General features: G+C 52.4%; 2 protein-coding genes across 4 annotated transcripts in view; one reads left to right on the forward strand and one right to left on the reverse strand.

Annotated features, from left to right (window-relative positions):
- The window catches only part of TMEM79 (transmembrane protein 79), an 8991-nt gene extending 407 nt beyond the window's left edge, over window positions 1–8584 (reverse strand). The window contains exons 1-4 of the mRNA XM_021712840.1: window positions 8454–8584; window positions 6853–7024; window positions 5257–6055; window positions 4779–4992 (exon numbers count right to left, since the gene is read on the reverse strand). Coding sequence (XP_021568515.1) covers window positions 4779–4992; window positions 5257–6013 — 971 coding nt within the window. The 5' untranslated portion in view covers window positions 6014–6055; window positions 6853–7024; window positions 8454–8584. The remainder of the gene's footprint in view (window positions 1–4778; window positions 4993–5256; window positions 6056–6852; window positions 7025–8453) is intronic.
- A 44-nt stretch (window positions 8585–8628) lies between these two features.
- Window positions 8629–11036, forward strand: part of SMG5 (SMG5, nonsense mediated mRNA decay factor) — a 34919-nt gene continuing 32511 nt past the window's right edge. For all 3 annotated transcript variants that reach the window (XM_008059142.2, XM_021712819.1, XM_021712814.1), the window contains exon 1: window positions 8629–8915. In XM_008059142.2, the coding sequence (XP_008057333.1) occupies window positions 8842–8915 (74 nt within the window). In that variant the 5' untranslated portion in view covers window positions 8629–8841. The remainder of the gene's footprint in view (window positions 8916–11036) is intronic.

Raw genomic sequence — 11036 nt, forward strand, 5'->3', positions numbered from 1 at the left:
GGGGGGGCATAGTGAGCGAGCAAGACGGAGTTGGTGGGTATGGCCGGTACCCACACCCACAGCCAAAGTTTATGCATTCAGTATACGCCTGGCACAGTGCCAACTACTGTAACTGATTAATTTTGACTTCCCCACATCTCTATGAGAATGAGTATATTATTCCCCTCCCTCTAAATGTTTAAGTAGGCAATAAGCATTCACATGGTTCAAGATTCAGTGAGCATGCCTTTAATCCTATCACTTTGGAAGGCCCAGGCGAGAGGACTGCCTGAGCTCGAGGGGTTCGAGACCAGCCTGGGCAACTTGGCGAGACCTCATCTCTACAATAAATTAAAAAATTAGCCGGGCTCAGTGGCTCAGCCTGTAATCCCCCGCCTTTGGGAGGCTGAGGTGAGTGGATTGCCTGAGCCCGCGGGTTCGAGACCCGCCTGGGCAACTTGAAAAGACCTCATCTCTGCAATAAATCAAAAAATCAGCCGGGCGAGTAGCGCGTGCCTGTAGTTCCGGCTACTTGGAAGGCTGAGGCGGAAGGATCGCCGGAGCCCAGCAGGTCGAGGCTGCGGTGGCCGGGAGCGGCCACTGCACTCCAGTCTGGGCGATGGAGTGAGACTCCAACTCAAAAAACAAAACAAAACAAAATTAGCTGGGCGTGGTAGCGCGTGCCTGTGTTTCAGCTACTTGGAAGGCTGAGGCGGAAGGATCGCCGGAGCCCAGCAGGTCGAGACTGCCGTGGCCTTGAGCATGCCACTACACTCCAGCCTGGGCGACAGAGTGAGACTCTGACTCACAAAAAAAAAATGAGTATAGTAAAATGTCTTCCTCCTTTTACTGATTCCCACCCTATTCTCCTCCCCTACGCCAGGCATCCAGTATTATGGTTTTTTGTGCAGTGTGTGATTTTTTAAATGCATATATCAGTCCAAAGTCGTCTTCTCTTTTTCCTCTTATTTTATTTTATTATATTTTGAGTCAGAGTCTTGCTCTGTTACCCAGGCCAGTGTGCAGCTTCCGAAGAAGCAAGGACAACAGGTGCACATCACAATGCCCAGCTAATTTTTTTATATTATTTTGTAAAATTGAGGTCTCACTATGTTGCCCAGCCTAGTCTCGAACTCCTGGGCTCAAACAGTCCTCTTGCCTCGGCCTTCCAAAGTGCTGGGGTTATAGGCATAAGCCACTGTACCTGGCTTTTTCCCTCTCGTTCTGCATGTTGGTTTTGTTTCCCATTTAATATATCTTGGAGATCATTTTATATCAGCATATAAGCAGTTTCCCAATTCATTTACAGCTGCAATGTGTTTCATTGTATTTATGCTTTTGCAGATGAAGAAACTAAGATTCTAATGGGGCTAAGTAAAACTGGTCCAAGGTCTCACATTTAGGAAAGCCAGCTAGGCGTGGTGGCTTACGCCTATAATCCTAGCACTTTGGGAGGCTGAGGTAGGAGGATTGCATGAGCCCACGGGTTCGAGACCAGCCTGGGCAACTTGGCGAGGCCTCATCTCTACAATAAATCAAGAAATAAGCCAAGCATGGTGGTGTGTGCCTGTAGTTCCAGCTACTTGAAAGGCTGAGGTGGAAGAATCACCTGTGCCCAGCAGGTCGAGGCTGCAGTGGCCGTGAGTGTGCTACTGCACTCCAGCCTGGGCAACAGAGTGAGACTCCAACTCCAAAAAAAAAAAAGGAAATAGCAAACAAAGTCATGATTTAAACCCAAGTCTGTTTGTAACCCCCTCCACTACCAATGTCAGTCACAAGCATATTTTCCGTCTTGGAAGGTCCACTCAAAATGCACACTCCTTAATGGAAGAAGCGAGAAGCAACTTCCTCTTGCTACATGAAGAACCACTTAATACACAACTGACTACTCTTTCCACCTGTGATGGAGAAGGAACCTAAGTAACTGCTGCTTCTCTACTGCACCAGAAAACAGCACAACATCAGAAGAGTGAGCCTTACCAAGTGCCAGGTTGTTGTAAGCATGCTACGTGAATTAACTCATTTAATCCTCACAACAACTCCATATTACAGATGATGAAACCGATGCACAAACGACTCAAAGAACTTGCCTCTGGTAGAGGAGAGAGGACTCTGGATGGGAGAAGGAAAAGACTGGATTCTAGTCCTGCCACTGTTGCCAGTGGACCTGAGCAACTCTTCTCCCCTAATCTGTTGTGATTTCCTCTCTGTAAAATGGGAAGCCTGGACCAGACAATCGCTGAGTCTTCCCTTAGCTCCCCGATGATTCGTACTGCTTAAGCCAACTTCTGTCTGAGCCCAGTATTCCCCAAGAGTCAGAGATGGGAGGTAGAGTTACCTGAACAGGAACATGTTATCTTGGGAAAATCTACTGGGAGGAAATGCAAGGCTGTGTGATGGTCAGGATGCTGGTGGGTCAACTGATTGCTAGACTACAATCAGAAGTGATAGGAAGACTGATTTTAGCTCAATAGGATGAATATTCTAGCAATTAAAGATACCAGGGATCTTGTATCAAAAGTAACAAGAGGAAATGTATTAGAGAAAAATGGAATGACCTGCATTTGGGTTCAGAAATTCAAAAGTACCTTAGCTGTAGTAATTCATGTGAAAATGCCCTTAAGGATTTTAGGTGATGGCAAATTCTGAATGGAAGGAGAGTAAGGAGGTTGTCAGGAGGCTAAAGTGACCTCAGCTTGTATGAAGAGGACAGCACCCTTGGCCAGCCCCTTGCGCCTCCACTGACAAGCAGGAGAATTTTCTGCCCAGAGGGAAGGAGCCAGGACAGTGAAAGATCCTTACTTAGTAAAGCAGAGACTCAGGGAGCAGGGTGTCAGTGGGGGGAATCGACACTTGTCATCAAATATCTGAATTTGTCATAGGTGATTCTGGAGGTCAGAGTCAGGGCAGAAGTTTTTAACACTATAAATAACTTTCTAGCAATTAGGACCTTTAAAAATGAAAACAGGGCTGGGCATGGTGGCTCATGCCTGAAATCTCAATACTTTGGGAGACCGAGGTGGGAGGACTGCTTGAGTCCAGGGGTTCAAGACCAGCCTGGGAAACATAACGAGACCTCATCTCTACAAAAAAAAAATCAAAAATTAGTTAACTGTGGTGGCATGCACCTATAGTCCCAGCTACTTGGAAGGCTGAGAAAGAAGTATCACCTGAGCCCAGGTCAGGGGATGCCATTGCACTCCAACCTGGATGACAGAGAGAGAACCCAATGCAAAAAATAAAAATAAGCCAGGTGCAGTGCCTCAATACCAGTAATCTCAGCACTTTGGGAGACGGAGGTAAGAGGATTGTCTGAGTCCAGGGGCTTGAGACCAGCCTGAGCAATTTGGTGAGATCTCGTCTCTACAATAAATCAAAAAATTAGGCCAGGCCCAGTGGCTCACACCTATAATCCCAACACTTTGGGAGGCAGAAGCAAAAGGATTGCCTGAACCCACGAATTCAAGACCAGCCAGGGCAACATGGCAAGATCTTGTCACTACAATAAATTTTTTAAAAATTAGCTGGGCATGGTGGCACACGCCTGTAGTTACAGCTACTTGGAAGGCAGAGGCGGAAGGATCACCTGAAGCCAGCAGGTCAAGGCTATGGTGGCTGTGAGCATGCCACTACACTCCGGTCTGAGCAATAGAGTGAGACACTGACAAAAATAATAATAAAACAATTTTTAAAATTAGCTGTGTGTGGTGGTATGCTCCTGTGGTTCCAGCTACTTGGAAGGCTGAAGCGAAAGGATCACCTGAGCCCAGCAGGTCGAGGCTGCAGTGGTGTGAGCATGCCACTGCACTCCAGCCTGGGCAACAGAGTGAGACTTTTACTCAATAATAAATATATAAATAAATATCAGACACAGACTGCTTTTTATAAAGAATTGGCTGGGCTCGGTGGCTCAGCCTGTAATCTCGCGCCTTTGGGAGGCTGAGGTGAGTGGACTGCCTGAGCCCGCGGGTTTGAGACCTGCCTGGGCAGCGAGACCTCATCTCTACAATAAATCAGAAAATCAGCTGGGCGTGGTAGCACATGCCTGTAATTCCGGCTACTCAGAAGGCTGAGGCGGAAGGATCGCCGGAGCCCAGCAGGTCAAGGCTGCAGTGGCTGGTAGCGGCCACTGCACTCTAGTCTGGGTGACAGAGTGAGACTCCAACTCAAAAAAAAAAAAAGAATTGAACGTTTGGTCATGGGGGTCTTCAGCTGGAGACTAAAAAAGCCATGTAACCGGAGTGCCACAGAGGGGTGGCTGCAATGTGTACAGTGATCTAGATGACACCTGAAAACTTCCAGTTCTACATTGGTATGTGCGTCTCTGAAATCCACTTCCTATGGGGAGACATACAAGTGACCAGGTGCAGTAAGGTGCAAGAAAGAAAACGCACTCAGCTGGGCTTGGTGGCTCAGCCTGTAATCCCGCGCCTTGGGAGGCTGAGGTGAGTGGATTGCCTGAGCCTGTGGGTTCGAGACCCGCCTGGGCAACTTGGTGAGACCTCTTCTCTACAATAAATTTAAAAATTAGCCGGGTGTGGTAGCGCACGCCTGTAGTTCCAGCTACTTGGAAGGCTGAGGCGGAGGGATCGCCGGAGCCCAGAAGGTTGACACAGTGAGACGCCAACTTAAAAAAAAAAAAAGAAAAGAAAACGCACTTATCTCTTAGGGCACACGTGGGGTGACTGGGTGGGTGGATGTAAAATCCAGAACGGCCTTGACCGGGCCCCCCAGACATTCAGATGCCTGGATCTTCTACACCATCACCTCTCCCATGCCCCCACCCAGCCCCAACTCACCGGGAGATGGCAAAGAGACCAGTGAGCAAGGGAAGCAGCTTGAGGGTGTCCTGGGGCAGGTAGGTGGAAAGCACGGCCAGGTTGAAGAAGTAGAGGATGAAGAGCTGGACCGACTGGGCTACGTATCGCCGGTGTATCTCCACCTCCCGCCGTGGTTCCCCAAAGGGTCGGAGGGCAGAAAAGCACAGCAGGCTCAGCCCGTACACCAGGAGCCCTGGGCAAGGTTGGGGGACACGCAGGATCAGAATAGGCATGGGAAGGGCATAGGCGGCGACACGCAGGGGGCAGGTTCAGGTTCACGGTGGACGGGATCCAGGCTGCGGGGGAGGTGGTCCTGGGAGGAGATGGGCGTGCGGGGGAGCCGGGCGGGGGAGGCCCGGAGGGAAACCCCCCTGCTCCCAAGCCCGGCAGGCAGGCCCCGCCCTCCTCGAGTCCGCTTCCCGGACCCCCCCTTTCGTCTCCCGGGGTGCAGACTCACCCAGCACAATGGGGAAGGTCGCAAAGACTCCGCAGCGCAGCGTGTAGACCAGGCGGGAGCTCATGGTGGGCAGCCGTGGGGCGTCGAAGGGCAGGAAGGCGTATGCCCCATACAGCAGGCAGGGGAAGAGGATGAGCGCAGCTCCTACAGAGGCCACGGCCCTCAGCCCCTCACGGCCTCCACAGCCCCCACAGCCCCCACAGGACCGGTCAGGCGGCCTCACTACTGCCTCGGCCCACTTGCGCTCAGGGGGCTCGGGGTGGGTGGTCCGGGCGGGCACGAAGGTCCGGTGTTCACCCCCGCCTGCCTCACAGCGCACAGTGAGGTCTTCCTGGGGCCGCCGCTCAATGCATTGTAGGTCGATGGGTACGAAGGCACGGCCCGCCTTCTCAGGCAGCAGGATGGTGTCATCTTCTGGCAGCTCCTCTAGCTTGGTAGGTGGCTCTGACTCTAGGGGCTCAGGCTCAATGTCCCGCCAGCCAGGGGGATCCGGGAAAGGAGCGCTGGGTTGGGGGCCAGTCCCCCAGGGCAAGGTGGCAGCCTCGCTTACTGTGCTGTCTAGACCATCCTCAGCCCCCTCTGTGGCCGTGGGAGACCCAGTTGAAGACCCCACTCGGAGGGACTCAACTCCAGGGGACTCAGCCCCACCTTCCCCTTCTGGCTGCCGGCCATTGGGGACCAAGGCCTGGGGTGAGCTCTTCTCTGGAGCCTCAGACCCTTTCACTTCCAGCAGGGCCAGGGTCTCGGGTTCTGTCATCCTGGGTCCTCAGTTCTGGGGTTACCACAAGGTCATGTCATCCTGGAGGCAGCAGAGAAAAGCTCTGTCAGAAACCATCTTCTGACCCTTAGGACTGGTCGACAGAACTGGAACTCCCCAGGGCGACTGGAACTCTCCAGGGCGACTGGCCTCATGGGCTTTAACCCCTTATGAAACCTTAGGGAGAGTCTGGTGCAGAGAAAGATGTTGAAACAGAGGGAGGTGGGAGGGAAGTGAGCAGCTGAAATGGAGGCACCCTTTCGACATCAAATGCCATCCAGCGGGAGAGGGTGAGTCAGGGGGCACAGGCCCTGGCACTGTGGACTTAGTCAGCCCCCACCCACACCTTCTAACCTCCTCCACCAAAACCCCTGGGGTCATGGCCACTCTAATGTAGGAATGGAAGGAAGAGAAGGTGTCTAGAACTTGTGCCAAGAGTTTCTTTCCCACCAAAGATCTTCCTGTGGACAGAGAAGCTGCCCGTTCACCATCCCCTCTCCCCTTCTCCCAGCAAATTCCTGCTTGGAACCCCCCCTGGCTTCCAAGTGACACCACTGAATTGCCTACATGTCTGTCCCAACGAGCTGATAGTTGCAAGGCAACTTGTTTTTTCATCAGTAATTGGAAATGTCCAAACTCCTCAATAGCCCACCTTATCCATCTCTGCAGCGCCTGGGAATGTTCATCCCAACTTTTAGGTCTAATCATGCCTTCGTGCCTGTCTTTGTCCCCTCTCTGTTGCCCTCCCACTCACTGCTTCTGGATGAGGCTGGTTCCCCTCCTTCGTCTCCTCAAGGGCCCTCCTACCCCTGCTGTTTGGACCCGTGACACCCTCTTACTTTCCATCTGGAGAGAGGTGGAGGGTCCCCAGCGTCCGGGAAGGAGCTGCCCAGCTCTCTGCTGGTTCTGCAAGTATTTCTCTTGTCTCCCTCCCTTTACCTGTGTCTCCAAACCTGTCTGACCAGAGCAGGTGGGGCCCAGATTAAAGGGACAGGCCCTGCCCTGCTGAATCTGCCGACAGAAAAAGCATTAGAGGAGAACGTCATCCTTTCTGAAAGTGGGGGTGCAGCTGGACATAGAGGTAGTAAGTTCACGTTCTAGGTACCGGGAATGTATTAAGAGCTCCCAGCTCCGGAAAGCAGAAGGGGAAGAATGAGTTTCTGTACCAAAAGGTGCTTGGAGGAGGTTGGGATCCTCAGAAAAGAGATGGAATTTGTACACTTATTCATTCAGTACATATTTATGAAACAGCAATGATTAGCTAAGCACTATTCTAGGCAGACACAGACAAGAACAAGGTGACAGTCAAGGTCTCTGCTCTTGAAGAGCTTCTGTTCTACTGGGATACCAGATAATAAAGAAGCCCAATAACTTAACCAGTTAGCCAATTTCAGTAAGGAAGTCCTCTTTGATGATATTTGAGCTGAGCCCTAATGGGAAATCAGGGATATGTGTTCCAGGCACAGGAGCAGCAAGTGAAAGGCCAATGAGTGGGAAAGAACTAAGCTGTTTCAGGAACAGAAAGGGTGGGTGGCTGGAGCCAGGAGCATAGAGGTAGAAGGAGAATTTATGTTCCTATTACACTGTGTACATAGGCACGAAAATACCCTGTTTTTAGCTTAGGTTTACTGTTAAGAGATAATTAGGAGGCTGGGCTTGGTGGCTCAGCCTGTAATCCCAGCACTTTGGGAGATCGAGGTGAGGGGATTGCCTGAGCTCACGGATTCGAGACCAGCCCAGGCAACTTGGCGAGACCTCGTCTCTACAATAAATCAAAAATTACTCAGGTGTGGTAGTGTGTGTCTACAGTTGTGGCTACTTGGAAGGCTGAGGTGGAAAGATCACTGGAGCCCAACAGTCGATGCTGGGGTGACTGCCCTCCAGCCTGAGTGACAGAGTGAGATTCCGACTAAAAAGAAAAAAAAAGAATATATATACACATATATATATGTATATATACTCAAATTCTCTCTTTCCTCCACAATTTATACACACACACACACACACACACACACACACATTTTTTTTTAGTCGGAGTCTCACTCTCATCATCCAGGCTGGAGTGCAGTGGCACGCTCACGGCCACCGCCGCCTCCACCTGCTGGATTCAGGTGATCCTTCCACCTCAGTCTTCCAAATAGCTGGAACTACAGGCGCGCGCCACCAAGCCCGGCTGATTTTTTGATTTATTGTAGAGATGAGGTCTCGCCAAGTTGCCCAGGCTGGCCACGAACGCCTGGACTCAGGCAATTCTCTCGCCTCGGCCTCCCAAAGTACTGGGATTACAAGCGTGAGCCATCGCGCCCGGCCGTTGAGTCATTCTGATCGGTAATCAAAAAGATTCTCAAACGTGGTGGGATGGAGGGTAAAGGGGGCAGCAGGATGGAGCAGATGACCACTGTAGGACAAAGCAAGGTCCCGCTCCTGGTTGTGAGCCCACCTGCCCTGATCCCGTTTCGCTCTGGCCGCCCCACCGGGTCTGCTGTTCATCCTCTGACAGCTTTGCCAATAAAGTTTTTCGCAAGGGCTTGGAGAAGCTGGAAAGAGGCCATGCTGCCCAGAGTTAGTTCTGGCAACTTCCCCGGAGGGAAAACGAGTCTCGCGAGATTTGGCAGCAGCCGGCCACTGGCCCGCACCTGTGCGACTGCCATCGCGAGATTTGACAGGCGGAGGAGGAGCTGTCGCAGGCAGCCGCCTCACAGCGATGGCGGCCGAGCAGGGCCGGCGGCAGTGGTTGCTGCTGCTGCTGCGGCCGGAGACGGCAGTGGTGGCGGTAGTGGTGGGTGGCGGGGGTCTGTGACCGGGAGCCGCCCCCGGACCCGGGCACCATGAGCCAAGGCCCCCCCGCAGGGGAGAGCAGCGAGCCAGAAGCAAAGGTCCTCCACACTAAGCGGCTTTACCGGTGAGGGGTCGGGGCGTGCGGGCAGCCGCCGGGGAGGTGGGGGACGGCGGGGGCGGAGCCTCCGCGCGGGCGGGGCCCGGGTGCCGGGCCGGGGTGCGGCGGGGAGGAGGGTGCAGTTTCGGAGGAGGGGCGGGGCCGCGTCACCGGCTGGGGCTGGAAGGAGGAATTGGGTGGGTGGGAGCCTTGGAGGGAAGCACGTGGGAGAATCCCCTCCGCAGGGAGCTCGGTTGGGGCGAGCACGAGGCTTTGCGGAGATGGGGCGATGGGGTGGGAATTGGGGCTGTAGGGTTGGGTAGGTGAGGGTGGTGTCACAGATGAAGGGAACCCGGAAGGGAACGGTGTTTAGAACCTTGCGGGATTTACCGGGAAGAACCCTGGGCTGAAGTCCCTAGGGCCAGGCTCAGGTCCTATCTTGGCCACTCGCTCACAGTGTGACCTTGGGCCTCAGTTTCCTTACCCTTTAAAGGAGGGATTCGGATTGGACGTGCTCTGAAGCCCCGTATGCCTCTCATTTTGGGGAGTCTGAATGAGAAGAAAGAGGCTAGGAGACTAATTGTGTTGGCCTAGTAGAGCCAAAAAGGACTTTTGGGTCCAGAGCTTTCTGAGGACATGGGAGCTCATTTCAGGGCACCTGGGACTCCTGAGTCCTGCCTTCCTCCCAGCCTCATGACTGTTGTCTCTTGCCAGGCAACTTCCGTTCCTGGTTTCTGATTTCCATAGTGCCACCCACACTCCTCGAGTCGGCAGGCCGGCATGAGCTCTTCCCACCCTGCGTGAAGGATTTTTTGTGTGTGTAGGTCAATTAGAACATGGGTCCCATGACTGGATCAAAATAGGATACAACATGGAGACCAAGTTGAGTTTTGCACTTTCTTGTAGGGAGTAGGGCTTGGGGTTTTCATTTAGCTCAGGCTCAGTAGGACAGGGGGTTTACATGAGAAGACCACCCTCAAACTTTGGGCCCTGTCTTGGCAGTGAGAATCACGAGCATGCTGTCTCTCTCCTTGAGCAGGCATCCTGCCTGCTCTGGCTTTGTGGGCCCGGAGGCGGAGGGGAGTATAGGCTGCTCCAAAAATAGAAGAGTGACCCAACCCTGCAGCCCCTTGGCTCCCACTGTGGGCTGCCCCAAGCGGTCCCCAGGCGGGTTAGAAGTTGGCTGGGGTGGCACGTGTGCCTCGTCATGCTGCTGAGTGTCATTACTGCTTGTCAGACATTGCGTAGGCAGTGTCTGCAGCATTCCATGCTTGTCTCCAGCTTTTGGGAATGGCTCTGGTCATCCTTCCAGTTGTTCTCAGATCTGGTTCTTTCTCAAACCCCTGCATTCACAGGGCTGACTAACTCCAGTGGGCTTGTTTACATGTAGCTTACCTGAACCCACGTGGGTCTCTGCCTGTAGTTGTGTGTTGTTGGCTTTTAAGCAGAGTAGAAATTTGAGGAAGTCAGTCTCTGTTTTTATTGTTTATCATAGCAATGGTGATTGATGGAAGAAACTGGGAGGAAAATCTGATTTCTCTGCCCAAAATAAATATGTTGTTAGCCTGTGGACTTGTCATTCTAGGCTTCAGAAATTTGGGAAACTCTCACACCTGTTAATGGTTATGAAATTCTGAAATGTTTTAAGTCAGAAGAAGAGGCAGAAAGAGAAAGAAGGCTGGAAGGGACATGAGCACCAATTAATTAATTAGTTATTTGTTTTTAAAGCGTTTTTCTTTCTTTTCTTTTTTTTTTTTTTTGAGTCAGAGTCTCACTGTCGCCCAGGCTGGAGTGCAGTAGCATGCTTATGGCCACCGAAGCCTCGACCTGCTGGGTTCAGGTGATCCTTCCGCTTCAGCCTTCCAAGTAGCTGAAACTACAGGCGTGTGCCACCATGCCCAGCTAATTTTCTGATTGATTGTAGAGACAAGGTCTCACCATGTTGCTCAGGCTGATCTTGAACCTGTGAGCTCAGGCAATTCTCTCACTTCTGCCTCTCAAAGTGCTGCGATTACAGGCGTGAGCCACTGTGCCCGGCGACATTTTTCTTTTTTTTTGAGTTGGACTCTCACTCTGTCGCCCAGACTAGTGTGCAGTGGCCGCTCCCGGCCACTGCAGCCTCAACCTGCTGGGCTCCAGCGATCCTTC

This window comes from Carlito syrichta, unplaced genomic scaffold (assembly GCF_000164805.1).
Source record: "Carlito syrichta isolate Samal-C Ts95f unplaced genomic scaffold, Tarsius_syrichta-2.0.1 Scaffold90671, whole genome shotgun sequence".
Taxonomy (NCBI): Eukaryota; Metazoa; Chordata; class Mammalia; order Primates; family Tarsiidae; genus Carlito; species Carlito syrichta.